Source organism: Nasonia vitripennis, chromosome 3 (genome assembly GCF_009193385.2).
Source record: "Nasonia vitripennis strain AsymCx chromosome 3, Nvit_psr_1.1, whole genome shotgun sequence".
Lineage (NCBI taxonomy): Eukaryota > Metazoa > Arthropoda > Insecta > Hymenoptera > Pteromalidae > Nasonia > Nasonia vitripennis.
In genome coordinates, this window is record NC_045759.1 from 10,271,502 (window position 1) to 10,294,383 (window position 22,882).

Consider the following 22,882-nt stretch of genomic DNA (forward strand, 5'->3'; position numbering starts at 1 on the left):
TCTACTCGAACAACTATCGTTGCCAGTACCTCGTCGAAGAGCGGAAGGCTGCGGCGTCGTGAGCGGGCCAGGACTACCCTTGGGTGTGCTCGCCCTAGGCCATGATGGCTCGGGGCTGAGGCTGTTGAGAAATTGAGAAGGACTGAAGGGCAGCTGCTTGATCGGCGTGGAGGGCGCAGTGCCGATTTGCGACGAGGACGACTGCTGGTTGTACGAGTGCAGCAGGAAGTCTGACTGGTTGCCGCTGTCGGGGGTGTCGGTGCGTTGATGCTGCTGGTGCTGCTCGACCTGGAGGAGGTTGGTCCTTCGCCTGCGCAGAATTGGCGGCGGACTGGTTTTCTCCCTCTCGTGCAGCTCCGAGTCTTCCTCGAGGTCCGGCATTGGCATAAGATGGATCTCCGATGACCTCGACTGTGGCTCGCCCGACATCTCCAGACCAAAGAACCTGTGCAACGAACAACAATTCAAATAAATATCTCTTGTAATGATATCACTCATAACGGCGTCAGCAAAAAAGGAAAAGATCCTCACTTGGAGAAAGGCGATACAGGATCGATGCGGTTTCGCCTTGGCGGAGATTCAAGGTTGTTTTCAACAACGACCTGGCGCTCGTCAAGCTGCATAGCCGCCTCGTGATAGTGCTGCTGCTGTTGGTGCTCGTTACGGCGTTCGGTCATCTGCCTCTCGTGCTGCTGTTGCTGTTCCCAAGCACGCGTCCAGTCGAGCTGGTCCAACTCGCAGGCCTGGCTCGTTCCAGCCATCGTCGTGCTCGTCACCGTCGAACTGCTCTCACCGCTCAGCGCCGACACCGCGACCTGCGCTTGAACAGCTTGCTGCTGACGCTGTTGGTGCTGCTTCCTCGAACGGTCGTCTTTGCTCGTCGACGTAACTGCTTCTCCGGTTTTTCTCCTCCCTCGTCCTGCAAACGAAAGCGCGCCTCATTAGCAAAGCTCTCGCATACATTAAACGAGATTTGAAACGACGATAGCGAGTAACTACCTCGTGAGCTGGTGGTCCTACCCTCGTCGGCCTCGTACTTCCTCCTCATGGTACTGTTCCAGTGGTTCTTGATCGCATTGTCCGTCCTTCCAGGGAGCAGTTTCGCGATCTTCGCCCACTGATTGCCGACGCGCCTGTGAGCGTCGACGATTATCCGGTCCTCGTCCTCCGTCCAGGCGGTCTTCTTGATACCGGGATTCAGATGGTTGTGCCAACGCTCGCGGCACTGCTTGCCTATCCGGCCCTTCAGATGCCGCGCTATCAGCGTCCACTTTTTCGGGCCATACCGCTGCACCAGCTCCACCACCTTCTCATCCTCCTGCAAGCGAGAATTTATTTAATCGACGGTTAAAAAAAAGTTACATAACGGTAGTGAAAAAATTCACGACCGATAGAGCATGATCGTCCGAGTATATTGTGGACGCAAACACGCACGCACACAACACAGTCGCGAAGACTCAAGGCAAAAGGAATCGGCCCATCGAGCCGGGCAAAAAGAGGCGAGAGGCACGCGTATACCTGCGCGGCTCTTTCGGCCGCATATTTTTCAGCGCGAGGCATCGGAGAACACAGAGAAAGTCCGCATCGGCAGCACAGAGGGGCCGCGAAAACCAAAAAGCACACGCGCTAGTTGGTAAACCTTTCTGGGAAGCCGGCCTGAGAACCGGCCACAGCCTCTCTCGCGCACATACAAGGCTTCTTCTTTTCCTCGATATATTTTTCAGCTGGAATATCTTACTTACGAAATTTTTCGAGAGATTAACGGGACCGCTGGTTTTATTAGCCCTGACGATTAAATTTTTACTTCGTTGCATAACGAGCCAGTCTTTTTCTCCTATTTAGCGCGCGCGCGAGCACGTGGCAAAGGTCGAACGCGTTCTCGGGCATAAATCTCGGCCTTCTCGTGATCGCTGAAATATAGTCTCAAATTTTAGGACACAGGCTAGGCTATAGGCGGGCGAATAAAGTTGAAAAATTAAAAATCTCCGACAGCAAAGCAGACTTTAAAAGACGCTATCGTTCCTGGAAGCGTATCGCAGCGTTTTCTCATGCGCATTCCCGCGCGTGCATAGACGTCGATTCCCCGCCCTAGGCTACATTATACTCCCATTGAAATTCCGGCGCGCAGCGCGCGATGGCTTCTTTTTTCCTTCCTTGAATCCGCAGTCACGTTCGCGCGCAGATCTTTACGATCGCGCGGCTCCGCCGCCGTCTCGATGCATTTTTAAATTTCGATTCCAGCCGAGTGTGTTTTCGTTCGGAGCGATTCGAAGTAGGAGAGGAAAAGAGAGAACGGAATCGCGTATGCGTGTACGATGTCTGTGAAGGAGGAGAGAAGCGATACAGTTGCTTCCACGAAGCCCCATAATGTATCGATACGCAGGAAGGAAGCTGCAGCGGAGAGAACACAGCCTACTTCCCATCGCGACAATCGCACTTCCGATCGACCCATCAGCGGCGTGGAGAAGAATGTACACAAGGGAAAAAAAACTTTCTCATACGATGCCTCTAATCCCGCCGGGGGTTTACACGCTGGAAAATCGGCGCGGGAAAGTCCGCGCATCAGCCCCCCTCGGGCTACTCCGCACCGTTGGAGAGTCATAAGCGCGGGAAGAACGTGTACAACGTGTCTCGTTCCTTATTCGAACTCGTGTTATGCCGACTGGTTCATCGAAATTCAGCTGCTGCCCTTTTCGATCGGACCTCGTGTAATTAGCCGGCTCACAGGTTTTCGGGGGTGTTTTAATTGCCACGAGTTTACCGTTGCAACGTATGCCGACTTCCATGTAAGGTCCCGCGACGAATACCAGCCAGTTTCTTTGAAACAATTACTTATCGCTCGCGTAAGAAAAAAAATATGATCCGATCAATAGCTCGACGCGGTGATTCACGGTCTCCACAATAGTCGCTTCAGCTGCTCTGTTTACATTTTGCATTCGCGATCGCCGTCGATTACGCGCGTGTGTAAACAGCTAATATCGAGAGTTCGACGTCCCCTCGATGCGGAAAATCGCAGACACCTCGTGTTGTCATTACCTCCTTCGTCCAGGGTCCCTTGACGAGTTCGGGGTTGACGACCTTTGCCCATCTCTGTTGACACTGGACGTCGCTCCGGTCGCGGAAGTGAGCCGCGATGCCGTCCCATCGCAGGCCGTTGCCGAGTTGCTCGGCGTTGCTCACCAGCTGCTTCAGAAGCGCGTCCTGCGAAGGAAAAAAATTGCGTTTAGAAAAAAAGTCTCTTACCCAAAATACCGAAATAACATTATTCCTACATGCCCGCCGTGGGGGAAAAACACAAGCAACGCTTCCCACAAAAAAGGTCAGCCCGTCAATCAATGTGCCCCGCGTCATCTTCATCGGTGGTGACCACCCCATATACTCGAGAATTCCCATAGCTCCATACGAGGGCAATTACTTCCGGGCACGTCACGCGCGCGTACGCACACGGACTCGAAAAAAAGGGATGAAGCTTCTGCGCGCGATGACCGGAACTATTCTTTGCATAGACTGCTCTAGCTGCCACAATGGAAAATTTATGGGGCGCTAGTCTAGCGCCTATGCTCATCGCGTATACGCCAGCAGCGAAAGAGAGAGAGAGAGAGAGGAGTAGGTCCACGAAAAAGAGAGAGAGAGAGAGAGGGACACCCCGTGTGTGATCGTCCTTAGCGCGCATTTCCCATGGGAAACCGTATACTGGCCGTAATATACCTGCTCTCCTTGCAAAGTACAGCGCGATCCCTCTCTCTCTCTCTCTCTCTCTCTCTCTCTCTCTCTCTCTCTTCCTTGGGGTGTCTGCTGCTGCTGCGGCGACCTATATAATTCGCCTGTTGCTCTCTGTCCCTTTTCTCGTCTTGTGTTTCTGATGCCGGTATGTATACTTATGCGGAGAGAGGGACTATTTTGACCGAGAGCTATTTACATTTCCGAGCATGGGAAGTCGCGCCTACCCCTTTTTCCGGGCTCTCATTATATCGCTCTCCGATTTCAATTTGTCCGTATCGATTTCAGAAGTAACGATGATAAAACTCACCTCCTCCTTGGTCCATCGACCCTTATTGATCTGTTTCCCCTGGCCGGAATTGCCGGCCGTTGTGTTGGGGTTAGCCGGCTGCGAAGCCGTCTGGTTGCAAGCGGACAAGTTGTACTCGACCTCGGACTCGTCGCCGCTGCTCGAGTCGTATCCGGATCTCGACCTGCAATCAAGAAGCAAATTCACGCGCGTTACAAACAGCTCTTCCTCGTCGTACACTGCAATTTGATGCAATCGAGGATTTATCGCGTCGCACAATCACGGAAACAGCAGACACACACATTCGGGACAAAAGCAAATATCCGGAAGGACGTTAGTCCAGCGAAGCGTAAGGTCAAGACACGTATATATATATAGTCACCCCCTTAAGACGCGGCGACAGGAAGACGCGTTAGATTACAGGTTTCTTTCTCCGTTGATATGCAGCGATTATTCTCCCGAAAATCGCCGCAGGATATCACGCCCGGCTGAGCACATCCTTCCTGTTCCTCGGGTGTAGGTAACGAGAGTCGATCGAGAAAAGCTAGGAGACAATGGGGTGCTGCAGTCTCTTGACTCTCTCTCTCTCTATCTCTGGCGCGAGCTTTTTGTGAGTGAAAGCACGCGAGAGTCGCTTTGTCGAGTGAGGAGACCACATCCGCTGCCGGTGCGCGCCGCACCTTTGTGCATAAGGGCTCTAATTAATTTCCGCTCCCGCAGAAGGAGACACGCCATATACCTTTTCTCTTTCTTCTGTCTGCGCACATACGCGGGCTCTGTGAGGTGGCTTTTGACGTTGATTTTGACGCTGAATTTTTTTATTCGCGAATTCGACGAGGATCAAGAATTTTCTCATCGTCGGATTCCGTGTTTATCGCAAAGAACAGGTGTCGAACTCGACACCGGCTCCAGATTCCGTTGTACCAACATACTTGTAGATCACACTTTGAAAAATCGTGCGAAAAGCGACTCAGCAGCGTCCCTCGACTTCCGCGAAGCCGGACAAGCGATACGCGATCTCGTGCCTGTGTATATGTGCGGGCAAGCTAGCGAAAGAAGAGAATGACGTAAGTCACGGCAAGAGATAAGGCGTATAACCGTTGCCGATTAAACGGACCGTTGACCGTTGGCTCCTCCGCGCGCACGCGACTACATAATGTACGCTCTCCTCGCTGCGCTTACTTGCTCTCGCCCCCTATGTACGTGAATCTACTACGTTTATTTTTATTGTTGCTTCTCGACGGTTGGCCTTTAAAGGCTGCAGGAAGCGATATAGCAGTGCTTTTTTACGAGGGACACGAGATAATTGTCCGAGTAGTATCTTCTGCAGCTGCATATTTCTTCAATTCCTCGCTCGTTCAGTTCTGTTATTTTAATTGCCGGACTCCGACGCGCAAACGCGATTCGAGCGTTCACCAGCGAAAAAAGCGCCACAGACAAACATGCGCGGACAAAGCGAGGGCGGTATACGTGATAAGGGCGCACACTCGCGCATATAACGCACGGGTATAGCGCGTCACCATCTGGCCGCGGCATATGCGCCGCAGTCGCATTGTTCCTATACCTTAGAAGCTGCCTCCCCCAAAGCATGACTCGACTCTCTCCCCGCACGTATACGCTGCGGCACACATACGCGAGTATACATGCAGCTGTCCGGGGGCCCTACGTGTACACATGCGCGTGTGTGCGCGCTACCGGCCCCCACGTTATATACGCGCCGCGCGCGAAGAGAGCTGAATTTGGCTGATTGATCCGAGTATGCGCCGCCGCCACTACTACGATGGGGTAGTGGTTTCTCTCTCTCTCTCTCTCTCTCTCTCTCTCTCTCTCTGTGCTGCTACGAGGGAACGGTATACACAGTGGTGGGTTATCGATCGGCGTCCCTTGTGCTGCGGGTATAATAATCTTGATTCCAGCCGTCGACGAGCTTTCTCTCGCGCGCAAATGTAAGCGGCTTTGCATTTTAATCGATCACAATGCTTTCGCGCCCGCGCACTTCTTTTTAACGCGGAAGAATAAATAAAAAGCGCGTGCGTGCGCGAAACGGCAAACATTCGTGGCATTTCGCGTTTTCGGCGAGTCGTAGGTATAATACATCACGCGGTTGAACGTAAGTCTCCCCTTCGCTGGAGTTATTACCGAGGCAATGAGTCGACTCCCTATTCTGCGCTTTCTCCCTTCTCGCCCGTTCGGACACGTACGGTTCTCTGTACCGGTCGCGGCGTCTGTGTGCACGTGCGAGTATATAAATTATAGACAGCGCCGCTTTTTTATTACAGCGAACGAGTTTCGCTCGAGGCCATTGATTTCGGCTTTGGGCTAATGGTTTTTCATTGATTTTCTGCGCACATATAGTGTATTATAGCCGCCGCAGTTATTGTGCGCATCAGTCCAGATGCTTTAAGAGAGTGAGCCGCTTTTCCTCAGTTCCGAAATTTCTGTACATACTCGCTGGACCCCCACGAGGAAAAGCGTCGCACATCATGCGGGTAGTGGATTGAATTGCGTCCACTGCAGTCGATTGATTTGTGTGCTTCCGACACAATGCGATCTCTGCAGCAGTCAATCCGATGGGAATTTTCCGGCAGTTTTATCGCGCCACCTCTACTCTCGTCGTTAAAACCGTCGAAGCTCGTAAAAGTGCGACAGACAGGTTATTACTCGCGTGAAAAGCATCGAGACTTTTAATCTCACGAGTCTCTCCTTCGAGGATGCACCAAAGAAGTGCACGCGCGAGATATTACAGAACCGGCGCGCTGGCGATTTAAAACTCCCGCCATGCAAATTTATGCAAATTGTCGCGAGCGAAGGGCTACTGCATCTCGTCGATTTAAAAGAATTGTAAGAAAACCCGATCTTCTGTGTGTAAAGTCTAGACACCCCTCTCTTGATTCCGCCGCTGCAAAAGTCGATATCGCATTCAGCGAGAGAGGGCGACGTACCTACAGCATAAGCGGCTCAAGTGCAGTCGATAGAAAAAAAGGACGAGGAAGGGGTTGCAGGCCGTATAATAATAACAGCCCGAGCAAAGGGCAGCAGGAGGATGCGAGTAACGAGCGAAAATCAACAATGAGAGGGGCACGAGAGGAGGGTGAGCTCTCTCTCTCTCTCTCTCTCTCTCTCTCTCTCTCTCTCTCTCTCTCTCTCTCTCTCTCTCTCTCTCTCTCTCTCTCTCTCTGATGAGACAAAGTAGGAGAAAAGGTGCGCGATAACTGAGAGAGAGAGAGAGAGAGAGGAGTATCAAAGAAAGCTGCAACGTATTATAGCAAAAAGTGTGAGAAAAAAGGGTCGCGAGTATGTGCATACGGGGTTATCATAATTCTGAAAAGGATGACTGAAGTTCCAGACTTTTGTAGCTATAAACCTGTACAGTTACATATTCTGATATAACACACAAAGGGGCACAAAGCGACGACGTAACGGTCCGCACGAAAATTAATCCAACAGACCTCGATCGAACGCTGGCATTGTTCTTAATGATAAACACAGATGCCAGGACTGTTATCCAAAAAAAGAATCCTCCAGACGCAATTAAATCCGCCCAGTATACGCGCGCATCGATACATCCCGGCGCACATCGCCGAGGGGGAGAAAAGCCCACCGGCAATAATGAAGCGAAGGGGACACCCCATCACGAGAGAGAGAGATGCAGATGTTCGCGTGGAGCGGGAGAGCGTCGCTATGCGCTTTTCCGAAGCGTGCGTAATTCGTCCCAGAGCGAGCGTTACGGGTATGCGTGTCGGGAAATCGTCGCGTGTGGCGCGAAAATCGTCGGCCGTGAAGCGTGAAAGATTGAGTACAACCGATCGTTCGAAAAAAATGTCTCTTTATCTAACGGCTGCGAACAATTTAATCAACGAAGGAGTATCCATACGTTTTCCTCCTAATCTCGTTAATCGCTCATCAATTACGTGTCGCGCAGATAAACGTATAATGAAATTCCAACAAGCGCGGCGGTGATTTTTTTGATTTCTCGCTCATTTTCACCCAAAGCGTTTGCGCGCGACTCGAGAGAGTTGAGTATACAAATGACTTCTGCGAACAGATCGCCTGACAGTCCATTGATAAAAACGTCAGGTATAAGTCGGCACGTCTAGCTCGTTAACATAATCTTATCGTAATTAGCGATAAAGCATAAAACATCACGGCGGCATCGGCGGCGGTCTCAAGGAGTACGAAACAGGTTTCGGCGCAGAGTCGACTCTTTCGGTAGAAATGAAAGAAAGTGATAATGAATTCTCTCGCTCTCCGGAGTATTGACTCGCGGGCCGCATATTTTACGCCATATAGGCGCGTAGATTTTCGCGTGTGTGGATAGTGTATACACCTATATATAGTACGTGGTATCGTGGGAGCGTTAGGAACACGTGCCGTGTGTCGAGGATTTTTTAAATTCAAGGATGGCGCCGACCGTTGGGACTTTAAAAAAAATAAATTTCATATATACCGGCAATTGTCCATCGAACTTATCGGTCCATAACTTCTCGATTTGTTATGTAAATATGTCAGGCTTCGTCGGTGGTATACGTATATCTGTCGGCGATGAAATTTATATGCAAATCGACGAGAGATACATTTTTTTTCCTACGCATACGAACGTAATTAATTTATCGATTAGAGCGGATTTGATTGGCAATCGGTCAAACTTGTCAGCCACCGACAAACGCGTCGACGTGTATATAGGTATATGTATATTGAGCGCGTGTGCAAAAAAAGACCCGCGAGAGAAACGAGATTATCGAATGTAGGGAAGGAGTGCAAGGAAAAGAGTCGAAAAAATCGGCTGTGCGCGCAGCAGCATTCCCAGACGGAAATCAAAAGTTTGTTTACAGCATTATCTCAATCCAGTTTCTCCGTGCGCAGGGACGACTCTTTAAAAATAAAAAAAAAAATACACGCGGCGAGCGCCGAAAAAAGAACCAGCTCACCCGGTCGCCGGTGATAAAAAGAAGAACGAGCTGCCGCCGCTGCTTCTTCTTCTTCGTTCAGCATCAGCACTACCGTCTTTGTGAGGGCCCGGCAAAAAGTGCACGAAGAACTGCAACGGCGCATTTGCATAAAAGCGGCCCAATATCGCCGACTGGTTCTCGCGCGCGTAATAATCGAGAGAGAAGGTCCCGCTCTCGCGAAAAAAAAGGGACGAAGACGCCTGCGCGTGGAGACCTGTCGAAGGGGGCCAAAGCAAGTCGTCGTCGTCGTCGTCGTCGCTTTCGCCCGGGTTGTATAACTCTCGCCGCGAAGAAGAGGAGCCACTTGTTTGCTCGCCCCGACGTGGAATTTGACGACCGTTAGAGGCGCGAGAAGAAAGAGAGAGAATAGAGTTGCCGGAGGGCCAGGCCGGCCTTCGCTGGAACGCTTGTACGAGCCGCCGTACGAGCGCACGAGGCTACTCGTGATGATTGTGTCTATAGAGTCGTCGATGCGCGATATACACGTACACACGCACACGGGGGCCACTCTACTCTCTGACTGACTGATGGAGCGTGATCTGGATGTGCAATTCGCGCTAGCGCGGCTGCTGATGGGGCTTCTTGTTGCTAGGCTGATGCTTTTCTCTCTGTCTCCGCGGCGCATATCATCCTTGCGAAATTGTGACTATTTGAGGTTTTTTGATCGATGAATCGTAATCCGCGCGCGATATGGCTCTGAATTATCGGCTATGCTAATTTTATTGCGGAGATAAATTCCGAAATCAATTTGAAACGAGCCGCCGAAAGTAAAAGCCACGCCGCGCGAGCGGCTCGCATCAGCTCTCCCGCGATGATTTCCTCGATCGTTAATACATCGTTTGAAATCCGTAACGAAACAATAAACCGCGTCTCATTACGGACGAATAAAAGAAGACGTGACACAAATAAACGCAAATCGCACGTCGCCTCGTTACTATGCAAATTACACATCCGGCGGCGCCGCGCGCAAGCAAGCAAGGCACAATGGACCCGAGAGAACTGACATGTGAGAGTTATACGCGTGTAGACGAAAATCTGTCCGTCTCACTCGAGAGCGAAGAAGAGGAATCTATCCGAGTTACACAACAACGCGTGAAAAACGGCCATCGACCGAGGAGTCAACCGCCCTCTCTTTAAAGATTGATCCCGCGACGGTGAGAGTCAATAAACCCTCGTAAATCGGCGACCTCGACAATGGCATTGACGCGCGGCGAGAAAAGACACAAGAAAGAAAAACGAGTCAAGAAGCCGCTGCGGAAGAAGAGGGAAAACCGGAAAACCAGATGGATCTTCTTATATGCACGCGTGTGCGCGCATAGGGGAGGCGCAGGTGCCGACATGTCGTGTAGACAGCTGTGCGCGCGGGCCACGCGTCCGTCGTCCTCGTCTTTTCCCTCCAGACGGCAATAAACGACGCGTGCACACATACGCCTTACTTGTGTACCTACGCGACGCTTATAATATAATTCCAAGGAGGCAGCTGGGATGGAGAGAGAGAAACGATCGTAATTCGTCTTGGAGCGCGCCGCGCGTGCGAGGGACCAATGGAGACCTTTAAATTTCCCGCCACTTTTTTTCTCTCTCGTCCTGTTCCCGCAGAAATTCTTCTGCACGCTATGGTCAAAAAAATGCAAAAATATTCCCGCGAGAGAGGAGAGCCGCGTGTTTGACTTTCCTCTCGGGTAGAAATATTCCGTCGCGTATACGCATTTTTCTCCTTCTAATGCCGCGGCTCACAAAGAGCACGTGCGACTTTTCGCGAGCCAATATTTGAGCTGTATAATGTATAGCCGCGACGAAAGCTGCCACTTGAGAAATACTTACATCTCTCGAAAAGAGTTATACTGTATAAGTAGGTGCTCGAGCCGCTTCGCGAGGACGATTAGCCGGCATCTGTCCCTTCGATTAAAATCCACACGTATAACTGTACTCTCGCGCAGCAGTCGATAAACCTCTTCGGTTCCCGTTTATACACACGCGTCGATCCTGACCAGTCCTTCTCGAGCGGCACATCTGCAGCGCGCGCACGTGGCCAACCCTCCGATTATTTCGGCCTTTCTCCTTCTTTTTCGCGGCTTTCTCCTCTCTCTCGCGCTCGATTGTACGTAACGCTTTCTTAGAGGACACGCACACGTGCGTTTTTTCTCAGGCGAGCTGCGGGTGCTTTCGCACTGCGTCCGCAGGGGAATTAATTCATTCCTCCCGTTGTTTTATGCCTTCCTGCTCGATCACCTGACGATACAGACCTCCAGGACTTTTTATTTTTGTCGCCGCGTGAAAAATAAGCTAGTTCCCGGAATTTTCCCTCCCCGCGTTTCCTTCCTCTTGTGTAGCTATACTCTCTCTAGGAACGTCCCGCTGTTACCTTACGCGACTCGGCGTTTTTTTTCCGCTCCTTCACGGCTGGTTTCTCCGTTTTTTTCTCCCTCGTTTTCCCCTCTACTAGTACCTATAAGGGGCAGGAGAATTTCGGGCCCTTCGGGGACGACGGAGCGAGCGGCGGCAGCTTTTCTTCCTTCCGCTCGTCACGCTACGATAACTACGAGAGAGAGACTAGCCCAAGTAGAGTGTGATCCGGTCTAGAGTTATTACTCTATATTTTCTTATTTTTTCGACGATGTTGATCTACCGGTATACGAGCAGATGTCACGCGGAAGAAGAAGAGCGAATTTAAATATATATATAGACGTCCGCGTTATTATCACCGCTCGACGATCTAATTAAACAGCGGGGCGATATGCGATCGTAACTCGAGACACTGCGTGTGTGTGCGCGTCCGAAAACTCGTAAAAGCTCACCCCGTGACTCTGCGGAACACCTCAACGGCGCACAAAGGGAAAAGCCTATACGTAGGAAAAAGGAGTCGCCGACAGGTGCGCTGAGCGAGGAGTGTAATATAGCGTAAGCCTCTATGCTAATGGTGGCGGCGGCGGCCGGAAGCAAGCGCGTTATTTTTCTTATATACCCTCTCTCGCTTATAATTACGCGCGACGACAGCGAGAGAGAGAGAGAGAGAGAGAGAGAGAGAGAGAGAGAGAGAGAGAGAGAACAGCTAGAGCCTTTGTTTTTATCGGCGTCGCGCATTCCGGCGCGTATACGTGCGTCGAATATGCTGGCTGTAGCGAGCTTGTCGGTGGGCTTGTAACTACGAGGACTCTCCGGAATTTCAATGGCTCGCCTGGCTTTTATGACACTACTCAAACACAGAGAGAGAGAGAGAGAGAGATTAAGCATCTGTGTCCTCAGGTGTAAAATGGAGATCGAATGGATGTTCTACTTTGTGTAAGTGCCACCGGAATGACCCGTAATTACGCTGCTGGATAAGGAATCGCGCGCGAAAGGAGAAGCGGATGTTCTCACCCTTCCGAGTCGCCCTCTCGAGTGTTGCAACTGCGAATCAATTTTTTTTTCACTCTCCGCTCGATTCGATCGAGAGAAATCTTGTACGCGCGAGCGCTGGATCCGTAATAACAATCGTACTGTACTGCGAGAGAGATCTCACAATGGGCTCGACAGTTCTCTCGTGGGGAGCCCGATGCTAATCCTCTCTTTCTCTCTATTTACCTTTCTCCTTGCGCGGCGATTTGAATCTTTTATTTTCCTCGTCGCTCGCTCTGCACTGCGCGAAATAAATCGTGCTATTATATGTACAGCCGATGGGAATATTCTCCTCGCGCTACGGCGATTCTCTTAATTGATTGAGCGAATTCTTCATCGATCAGGCTTACAGAGAGTCGATTTTCGGGGAGAAGCTCGAACACATCCCCTGCGCAGCACATACGTTTCTGCACACTGCTCAGGTATACGACGCAGCGGCGCACATGTGGCCCGATTACAGTACGTTTTACGCGGCATATGGGCACGCTCGCACACATATAGATGTCCATTACGACGATGATGGGGCGATGTGCGCGCTGGGGTGCGCTTTTTGCACACTTTCACGGCGTCGAAGAATGATAATGAACGCTCGCTTTGTTTCGTATATCGTGAAAGGTGTCGAGAGGAAAAAATTCGTTCAATGACACGAGAGCCGCGACGAGCTTCAATGAAACTAGAGCGTGATGTAATCAAGTCTCGGCGATCAACGACCGATAGATGACTTCTGTGCGCGCATACCTACAGAGAGGAAGAACAAGCCGAGAAAGATGGATCGGGAGTGATATGGAAAGGCGCGAGTGCCACGAGCGAGAAAATGAGGGAGAGCCCTGCGCTCGCGCGTTGTGTACGCGACAGGGTGGAAAGCAGCGGCGGCGGCGGCGGCGCAGACGAAAGACATCTGGCCACCACCTGCCTCGATCTGCCCTTCGCTGGCGCGCCTCTCTCTCTCCTCGTCCTGCTGCAACTACGACTTCCCCCTAAAGCTCCCATAAGCTTCGCTCTAGCCTCGCCTCTGTCTCTCTCTCTCTCTCTCTCTCTCTCTCTCTCTCTCTCTCTCTCTCTCTCTACTGTGTATCCCCTTTCGCCCCCTTTTGTTTTTTCCTTATGCATTATATTATATTATACGCGTATACGAGCTAGCTCTCACTCTACTGCGCTCTCGATTGTACTTGACCACAGAGACGCCGGTGTAATTGCGTTACAAGTGACTGTGGGATGCGAGTGCTTCTTTTTTTTTATCGTTTGTCGGTATCGTTATATTGAAAATTATAATCATCAGCCTCGCGTGACTCCACTCTTATCTCGCGCGCGTATAATTGGGGGACGGTTATCCGCGCGGAAAGTAGGTTAAAGGGAGCGCACCTGCTTTGAGACAAGATTTACCGAGGCAATTGGCTTTTTTCTCATCGCGCACATATCCAGAGGGAAATGTGCAGCTGCGCTTCATACAGCTGGGCGACTTTTCCGCAAACGTCAACAATAACAACAACATAACTGACCCATTAAAGAGGGAAGACGCATCGGTCGCAAGTTCCCACTGGTCAGAGCCGCGCGTATTATATACATTCCGGAATCTAAAATGCCATCACTACTCTCACACACACACACATACCCACGGCTATATAATGCGTATAGCAGAGGGATCCGCGCGCGCACGCGCGTATAAAGGGGGCGAAAAGGGCGGGAAGGCCCTCTTCGCTTCATCCCCTTCTCTCTCGAGTTTTGCCGCGCAAAAGCCGGCTGACGCGCTCGAGTTCCCATGACAAGTGCGTGCCTATACTACTTTCATATACGAGAGAGAGAGAGAGAGAGAGTGTGTGTGTGTGAATCCCTCCCTCGTGGGAATATCCTTCTAGGAGGAGGACGATTTTTTTTATTTCAGAAATTCGCGCGCGAGTGAGAGACTGGACATGCGAGGGGAGCGGGGGAGATCGTAGGGGGTTCGTGGGAATTCGGAGGCGTGAGTTTTCCGGGATTTTCCCGATGCTCGCGGAAATATTCACAAGCTCGACTTATAATCTTGCCCGTTCGAACTCGCACTAGTATCTTACGGTCGAGGGCAGATGTACGCGCGGCGCGGCAATAATCGCTCCTCGGTCGGCAACCCCAAAGAGTCTAGGAGCGGAAACACACAATGCGCGCGCGCGAGGGAATATGAGGGAGACGAGAAGAGGAAGCATCGAGGCAGGAAGGAAGGAAGTCGTCGTCGCGAGACACGACTCTTCCCTCTTCGGTTATATTCCGAGAGAGCAACCCCTTGCGCAGGCAAATTTACAATTCGCCAAGGAATCTTTCCCTCGCGTATATTGTAGCCGATGTATACACACGCTGGTGCACCGCGCCAGCTGCTATCAGTTGCACAGACTCACCCCTCGATCCAGCGCGCGCGTGTACTTTTATGAAATTTTCGAGCTGCCGCTTTCTTGAGAAACGCGCGTCCTTCCGGCTGCTGGTTTGTTTGTGTAGACAGCCGTCGTGCAAGGAATTAGAATATATCGATCGACGCGCGCGTGTATGCGGGTGCAGATGGACTTCCGCCAGGGTAGAATTTAGAATTCTTAATCGAGGGGGTTGAGCCACGGCTGCTTTTTCTTTTTCGGAATTCACGTAATTACAAGTCAGACGCACGCCGCGGAGTAACGCTGTATTATAATATCGACGGCTGCTGCTGCTGCTGCCGGGTATGTATGGGCTCACAAAGAGCCGCGAGTGTGTTTGCACTGCGAGATGTTGCACAGTCATGGGCAAACATGCAGGGGACTCTGTGTGTACGCGCGTGTGCGTTACACGGAAAAGAGATAATTTGCTCAAATATTGTGCACCGCGTATACAACCGCCGCCGCCGCCGTCTCGTCAGGCGAAATCGCGAAGGAATTATCGATTTGAAAAACCTCGAATTAACCTCTCCTTAAACTCGCACGTGAGAGAGCGTAATTGCTCCGTTATTTATGCTTCGGAGTAAACGACTTTAATTCCAGGCCCTTGTGAGCATACTCACTCGCGGCGATTTCCCGAGGACGACCTTTTACTTTCCACGATACTCCTTTGTGCGCGTGCGAGTACTCCGAAACGCTGCGCTGCATCGACCGGCGCTGCACCGCCGCTTTATAAATAGCTTCGGGGTTATATCCGTTCGTGGAATCATGCGCAGCGCGCGAAAAATTAAGCACGTTGCTTTGTTTTTCTCTTCCCTCCCGGAGTCGCGCGGCTATTTCCGAGCCGAGGCGCACCGCGTGTTCGTTTTCTGCGTTTGCCATATTTGTAAACACAGGAGCCCGCGCAAAGGTCGAGCTCTCGATAAAAGCTGGAAATTCGTACTATACATATGCGAGAGCTGTAAATCAGACGAAGGATGACAAAACACAGGAGGGTATATGGACTGCGTATATTAATCCATAAAACAATAAAAGCGCGGCTGTGCGGAAAAGCGCAAAAGCCTACGCCGAAAACTCGAAGACGGCAGCAGTAAGGGGACCATAAATCCGGATATAGAGCTGTACAGCGGGGACTCACGGATTACGAGGAGGAAAAGTAGGTAGACCCAGCGGGACCGACGAAAGAGAGAGAGAGAGAGAGAGAGAGAAAGAGATCCCTTTTCCGAAAAATAACGTGACGGCGCAGAAGCGGCTCTTTAAATCTCGGTCGGCGCTGAGCGCGAATCTCGCGATTGAGCACCGCTGCGGGAGAGAGAGAGTGAACAAGGCGATGCTAATTGTTGCGCAGCTGGATAGACGTGACCGCGACGATCATTGGATTATTAGCTACGCGTACGGAGTTGAATGTTTGCGAGTTAGAAGCGCGCTTCTTTACCTGCCTCGATCGTAGTAAAAAAGTAAAAAATGGTCGGCAAATCGAGTGTACACACAGCGGACTGACGATTAAATAGAGACTGCTGTTGTGTGTAGGTATAGACACGCGCGCAAAAAATAGGCGAGAGAGAGAGAGAGAGAAAGAGAGAGTCTCCTTAAAGGCCGGCTGTAATAGCACAGACTGTCGCGCGGCAGTTTGCGCAGAGCAAGCGAGAATCGCGATAAGGCCATATCCTTTGATATTAATATCGAGTCTGACTTCCGGCGAACGGGAGAGTGAGAGAGGGACGAATACTCCTCGTGCTGCTGCTGCTGTTTGCCCTCTATCATAATGGAGCCTGTAGTGGTATTCGCGAGACTTTGAAACTCCGCTATATTACTAAGCGACTAATATGCTTGGAGATCAATTAGATTTTAATGCGATGCAGAGTGACGTTATCGCGAAGCGTTGTGTAACCGCGCGCCGGCGCTGCTCCGCCTGCAGTTATACAACTGCAACTATAGTGAGTGAGAAGCACGTTCTCGTTATATCACTCGTCTAATCCTCCAATTTCCTCGAAGCCTTGCGCGCAATCGCTCTGCTAAACCGTGGCTCTCTCAATGGAGTACTTTATGCCTCGAAGATGACGAAATCTCGTCGCGCAGTAATTAAAAACCAGTTCAACGAGAAATAGGGACACGGCGCAAGCGCAGTCGGAAAATTACCCTGACCTTCGCGTGCGCTCTTTAAAGTGCAAATTGCGAGCAACATAACAGCAGCGCGCCGTTATCTCGCCGATAAGGCTCCCGTGTACTCGTTTATAATATAATATACTCTCTCTCTCTCTCTCTCTCTCTCTCTCTCTCACACCGCGCGCGCGAGGAAAACCAAAACAACGGAACCTTCTCCTTCGCGCCGGCTTTTAAACTGCACTCGCACAAACACATACGCATCACACAGACAGTGTATAAGTAGGTAAAAAAACAAAGAGAAACTTACGCTTCGGTAGGCGGGGGCGAGTAGAAGGTGGAGTGGTAGGTGGTGATGTCGACGCTCTTGCCGGGGATGAGGAGGCCGGGTTGGCACTGCTGCATCGACTCCATCTTCATACTGTCTTATATATATAGGTATAGCTCTCTTGCGCGCGAATAGGCAACTCTCTTCTCTCTCTCTCTCTCTCTACTTGCTACGATACATGGACTAAAGGGGAGGCAGAACACGGTTGCGGAGGCGCGGGCAGGGGCTGCTTCTCTACACTATATCCATGGCTGAGTCCGCTGGCTCTGCAGAATACTCGCCGCCGTGCTGTGTGCGACACACTGTGCAATAATAACTCCCGCCGCTAGCAATCGAGCAGCTCGCTGGCTGCCATCGCACACCCTCGCACGCACTGCTGCTGCTGCTATTGATTCTCTCCCTTGTAGCTGCGCCGGGTTCCGCCGTACTGCCCCGCGTTCTGCGCATGCGCGCACTCGCCGGGTATATATCCTCTTTTAACGGGGGTCGCGGCTCTGCGTGTTGGGGCGAACCTGCGGGGAGCTTCGTCTGGAGCACACTCGCGGACGCGTTCTACACTTTGTTCGACGTGGGGTATCGAATCACGAGGTGATATCGTGTTGTAACGGGAGAGTCTCGCGGGGCGAAGGGAAAAAGAGAAGGGAAAATCGGCTAGCTGCCAAGTGCGCTGGTCGGTGGCGGCGGACGCGCGCCCCGCTCGCTTCGAGGATCGCTTTCGAACTGGCGCGAGAGACGCTCTCTCCGCGCGGAGCTGCTGCTGCTGCTCCGATATGGTGGGGGGAAGCTCTCCCCTCGCGACGGCGACGCCGGCTCCCACGACACACACACACACACACACCGACCGTCCCCTGCTCTCTCACTCTCTCTCTCTCTCTCTCTCTCTCTCTCTTTCTCTCTCTCTCTGTCTGGCTCTCTGCGCGCATACTTATACATGGAGGGGGTTGCAACATTTCTCTCGTCGTCGCTTTTGGGCTCTGCTCTGCTCTGCTCTCTCTCTGCAGCAGCTACGCCGCTGATGCTTTTGCACTTCCTCTTATACGCTTTTTGTCGTCGTCGCGCTGTGGGATATTGTGTTCGCTGTACACGACAGATCTTTATTTATCTTTATTTATATACTCGCGGTGTGGGGGATTTGATGAGGCTGAAAAGCTTAACTTGACTACTTACTTACTTATGATTTCGAGTAATTTTTTCTTCCGCCACCGCATTCACATACACTATTTGCGGTAGGTAGTCGACTCGGAAGAAGGATAGAGATAAGCGAGATCGTGGCGAGCGGACGGCTGCTGCTGCTGCTGCTGATGTTTATCTCGGATATAGATCGTCCTTGGCGATCAGTGCGTATGGCCGCTTGCCTAACCTATAACTTTTATCTATTTACTTTTACTTCAAATTGCCCAGGAGAACGTCGCGTTCCATCTTCTTGGACAGGTATATAGACTACCTAATACGCTGAAACAATCCGAGAGCCGATTAGCTACTGCAGCTAAGTAGGGGCAGATTTTCACAAGTCTCTTGCGTACTTACGGGGCCGGTTTCGGGTCTAATGAGTGAACGAGTGCGAACACATCCGAAAGTTCTTGGCACATCCAAGTCGCGGCAACGGCGACATAAAACGATAAGATCGCCGCAGCCTTTTCCCCATTAAAAAGCCTCGCACGAATTTTTAATCAATGGACAAGCGACTCGTAAAAATGAGAATCTCTCTCGACTTTCAAGGATACCTACACCCATACACACACTCGAGAGAATCGGGGCCCAGCAGCGGAGAAATATTTCGTCGAGACTCTCCTCCGGCTCCGAGAAGGCGAGGCGAGTCTGTGCGAGAGCATAGGGATCTCGCATTTTCGCTTTTTCATTCTCGGTAGAGAGAGAGAGAGAGACGCCCCACACCCCCCGGCTCGTCTCTGCTATTTTTTCTGCTCCTTTTCGCGGCTCACCTACACGCAGCTACTCCCTCTATACTGTCTCTCTCTCTCTCTCTCTCTCTCTCTCTCTCTCGGCTCTTTGTTTTCGTTTTCGGACTTCTGGCTGATTGACTACTTCGCTTCGAGTCCCTTTAAACTCGAGTATTTCTCATGGCTGTTTGAGCTTCGTTTCTTACTTCCCGATGTTTAAGTGCAGCGCGAGCGAGTGTAAACAGTGCGTGCGCGCACGTCGAAGGACGTAAAAGTTTAAAGCCGCGCCGAGATATCGATTCTCGAGTATAACAAATTATTACCCGCACAGAAGAAACACAGAGAGCTCTCGGCTTCGAAAGAGCCTCGGAAAACCCCTCGAAAATCCCTCGTCCCACTCGAAAGCCCTCATTCAGAGATTTCCTCCTCTCTCACAGCGGCGTGCCGAAATAAAAGGCGAAAAAGCGCCTCGACCGAGCGAGCGAGAGAGATGGGACATCATCGAGTGCAGGCCTTGGAAACCGTACACTACACGCGCCGGAAAGAGCCGAAGACGCCCGAAATTATGGAGGGATGCTGCTCTCGACTGCGGCAGACGTGTTGTTGCGTGCTCGCGCGAAGATGCACTACTTATATAGCTATATACACGTGCAGGATGGGACGGAGGAGATCAACATCTGATCGCGCGCTCGTTCTTTCGTGGAACCGGCGGCGGCGTCGTGCCATTTTTAAATCGGCATAGCGTGGGCAGAGGGATATGCTTTATTTTTGCTGATGTGTGGGAATGCGAGAGATTCTTGCTGTGTTTATACGCGGGTGACCTGTACGCGACCTTGTTGCGTAAGGGGGCGATGCATTTTTTTAGCAGAATTTAGTGTAGTATAAAAAGTTTGTTTCGGGAAGAGCACAGTGCGTGAGAACTTTCTATCCGATGGTGGGTTTTCACACAAAATCCTTTTTCGCGTAATCTGCCATTCTTTTTACCCGTAACCGCGAAAAACTCATGAGAATCAAGAGCCTCATTGGAATCCACGAGAATAGCCGCGTATAATGTCTCACGGTGCTGAAGAAAGGGGTGAAAGGGGCGATTTTTCAAAAAAAATAGCGCGGATTCCGGGAGATCAATGAGAGCGAGTACAAACCTTTTCCCTAAACGCGGAAGAAGAAAGAAAGCCACCTGACGACTGATTCTTCCCCCCTTTCTTTCTTACCTCCTTTATTTCCAGGGGTTTCGCGTTGACGTTTCCAACGTAGCGCAGGGCTTAATTGAAAATCAATTTCTGGGAGGTTCGTGATTTCCTGGGAAAGCGACGCCTTAAAAAAGTGATTTATTCCGCACAGCGCGGTGTTTATTATATTCAGGCGCTGCAACAAAAAATAGCTTCACACAGTAACGCGGCTCTATAAGAGCGAGGACGCAACAGAGCTATAACAACGGAACGATGAAAAATCACAAACCCCCCACGCGTGCACGTGCACCTATGCCAACCGTCTTTTTCCACCCCCTGAATTAATCAATCGAAATATGTACCAGCCGTTATACATAAAATCCGCGATTTCCGTTAGACTATATAGCTCTCGCCCGCGCGCCGTGGCTCTTATCGACGCTTAACCCTCCGTATATATATATAACGATATGTACCCCAAGTTCGCAGACGCGCGGCTCACCCTCGCCATATATTCACCGCGTGACGGGGGGTGTCCGCCCCACAACAGTCCCGTCTGCCGGTGTCTAGCGTGTAGGGCTGCACGGCCCCCGGCGCGAATCGATAAAATTCAATTCTGTACATCGCTGCATACGGACTGCAGAAAGAGACTCTCCTCCGATGCAGCGTAAACGGTTTAGCATCATCGTATACGTGGAGATAAGCGTTAGAAAAGTGACCTTCGCGAGCTTTGGCGTACTGTGCTCGTCGTCGGGGGCTCTTATCGCGTTCCACGCGTTGCATCTGCGTTTGCATACTCTCTCTCTCTTTGCAACGTTATAGCGCGGCGTATTGTAGCGAGCGCCTCTCGGAATTTTTCAGACAGACTTCCTGGAAGATCGAAAGCCGCTGCGCTATGCGTAATTCCATTATGAAAATTCAAGCACTTGAACTCCAGCGAGCTAGAAATTAATGTACGACATATTCGCGAGACGATACAAAAGCGGAGAATAAGCACACACGCGACATAATCCTCGAAAATCGTGAGAATCGCGAGACGGCGAGTTTGCCGATTTGCATTACACACCCCTATGCGCGCGCGCGCGCGCGCGCACAAAAGCCGCAATTTCCGGTGCGTATTATACACGCGCGGGCGAGTTATGCGCGAGAGACGAGAAATACTCTGCTTGTGCCGGGTATATACATTATAACGTAAGAAGAGCGCGGAAGGCATACGGTTCGCGCAAAAAATTTCGGGAGGATGAGTCGCGGAGGGCACAGAAAAAAGAAGGTCGTCGCGTCGCTGATCAAAACAGACTACACTGCGGCTGTTGCCAAGTGACCGGTATGATTAGCTCTGTAGTCGGGCGCGGCATAATCTAACGCGAGATTATTTTCGAGTTGGTTTCTGATTGGAAATCGGGTGTGCGTTTCGATATGCGGATCGAGAGACAAAGAGCCCGCACTCGTATACAGAGTACCTGTATACACTCGAGCCTCTCTCGAGTGGCCCGCCGCGCAAGCATACGCACTCGGACGAAACAATCGGTGCACGTTCGTCCTTATAGATGAATCGGATATTCGATCTCGTTAAATTTTAAATAATAATATCGCCTCGATTTTTCGCGCTACTATAATACTGCATAGCCGAGAGCGAGCGAGAATTAAAGGAAACACGAAAGTCAGGATTACAATTCCTCATTGTTAAACATCTTGCCCGAGACAATACTCTCTCTCTCTCTCTCTCTCTCTCTTGCACACATGCGCACCGCAGGCAGAGAGAAACTCACAAGAGGTGCAGACACCGCACACAACTCTTTCATGCGCTCTCTCGCAAAGAGAGAAGGAATAAAAAGCACGAAAGAGTTGAGAGAGAGAGAGAGAGAGAGAGAGAAACCGAAGGAGCGACCTCGGGAAGCTGCGGGCGAAGCCTATGTGGCATTGTTGCCGTCCTGGGAACCGGTCGCGCCGCAAAACACAGTCTCTCATTCTCTCTCCTCCTCTGCTTCTTCCTCTTCGTCTTCGTCTTCTTCGCCTTGTGGAAGCCAAAGTCCCGAAGGAGGCGCAGATAAGACTGGCCTCTATATTTGCGCGAGTGCGCTTTTATGGCGGCTCATTAATTTTTGCGGATACGCGTTTTCGGCTCTCCCTCCTTCTCCGTGTATATGTATACAAGACCCGACTGATTTAGTGGGTGCGATGCGGGGGATTAAGGTTTGATTAGGGTCACCGCGTCGCCAATTACACGCCGATGAAATTGAGTCGTTTCCCTTTTAACTTATTGCGCATGCGAGGACTTTTGTTGATACGAATAAATAAGCATTATTGTACAAAGTTTATGCTCGAAGGGCGAAAGCTCTCCGGTGCCATTACGTAAACGAGTTTAAAAATTACAGACTCGCCGAAATTGTAGGTGGTTAAAACATGCCTCGAACATAACTCAACTTCACCTCGTATACGCGCGATTCATGCACATGCAGCGCACTTAAACTCTCGCATCGGCCCTTTCTCTCATCTCATCTCTTATCTCTCTGTCTCTCTCCCTGGCTTTCTTCGCGTCCCTATACACATCCCTACTCCCCCCTCTCTCTCTCTCTCTCTCTCTCTCTCTCTCTCTCTCTCGCTCAGGTATCTTCTTCTCGGCGCATCGCGTTCCTTTCTGCGGTGTACCCTTTCGTCGGGGAAACCGAGAGCCGC

General features: G+C 51.1%; 1 protein-coding gene across 10 annotated transcripts in view; it reads right to left on the minus strand.

The window, feature by feature from the left end:
• LOC100115386 (transcriptional activator Myb) overlaps positions 1–22,882 on the minus strand; it is a 37,292-nt gene that overhangs the window by 3,719 nt on the left and 10,691 nt on the right. For 4 of the 10 annotated variants that reach the window (XM_031926790.2, XM_031926789.2, XM_031926788.2 and 1 more), the window contains exons 2-6: positions 4,031–4,193; positions 3,037–3,201; positions 1,000–1,318; positions 532–919; positions 30–457 (exon numbers count right to left, since the gene is read on the minus strand). In XM_031926790.2, the coding sequence (XP_031782650.1) occupies positions 30–457; positions 532–919; positions 1,000–1,318; positions 3,037–3,201; positions 4,031–4,193 (1,463 nt within the window). Of the gene's footprint in view, positions 1–29; positions 458–531; positions 920–999; positions 1,319–3,036; positions 3,202–4,030; positions 4,194–17,124; positions 17,873–22,882 lie in introns of those variants that run through there. The other 6 variants (XM_032598681.1, XM_032598679.1, XM_031926787.2 and 3 more) reach the window with 4 other exon arrangements.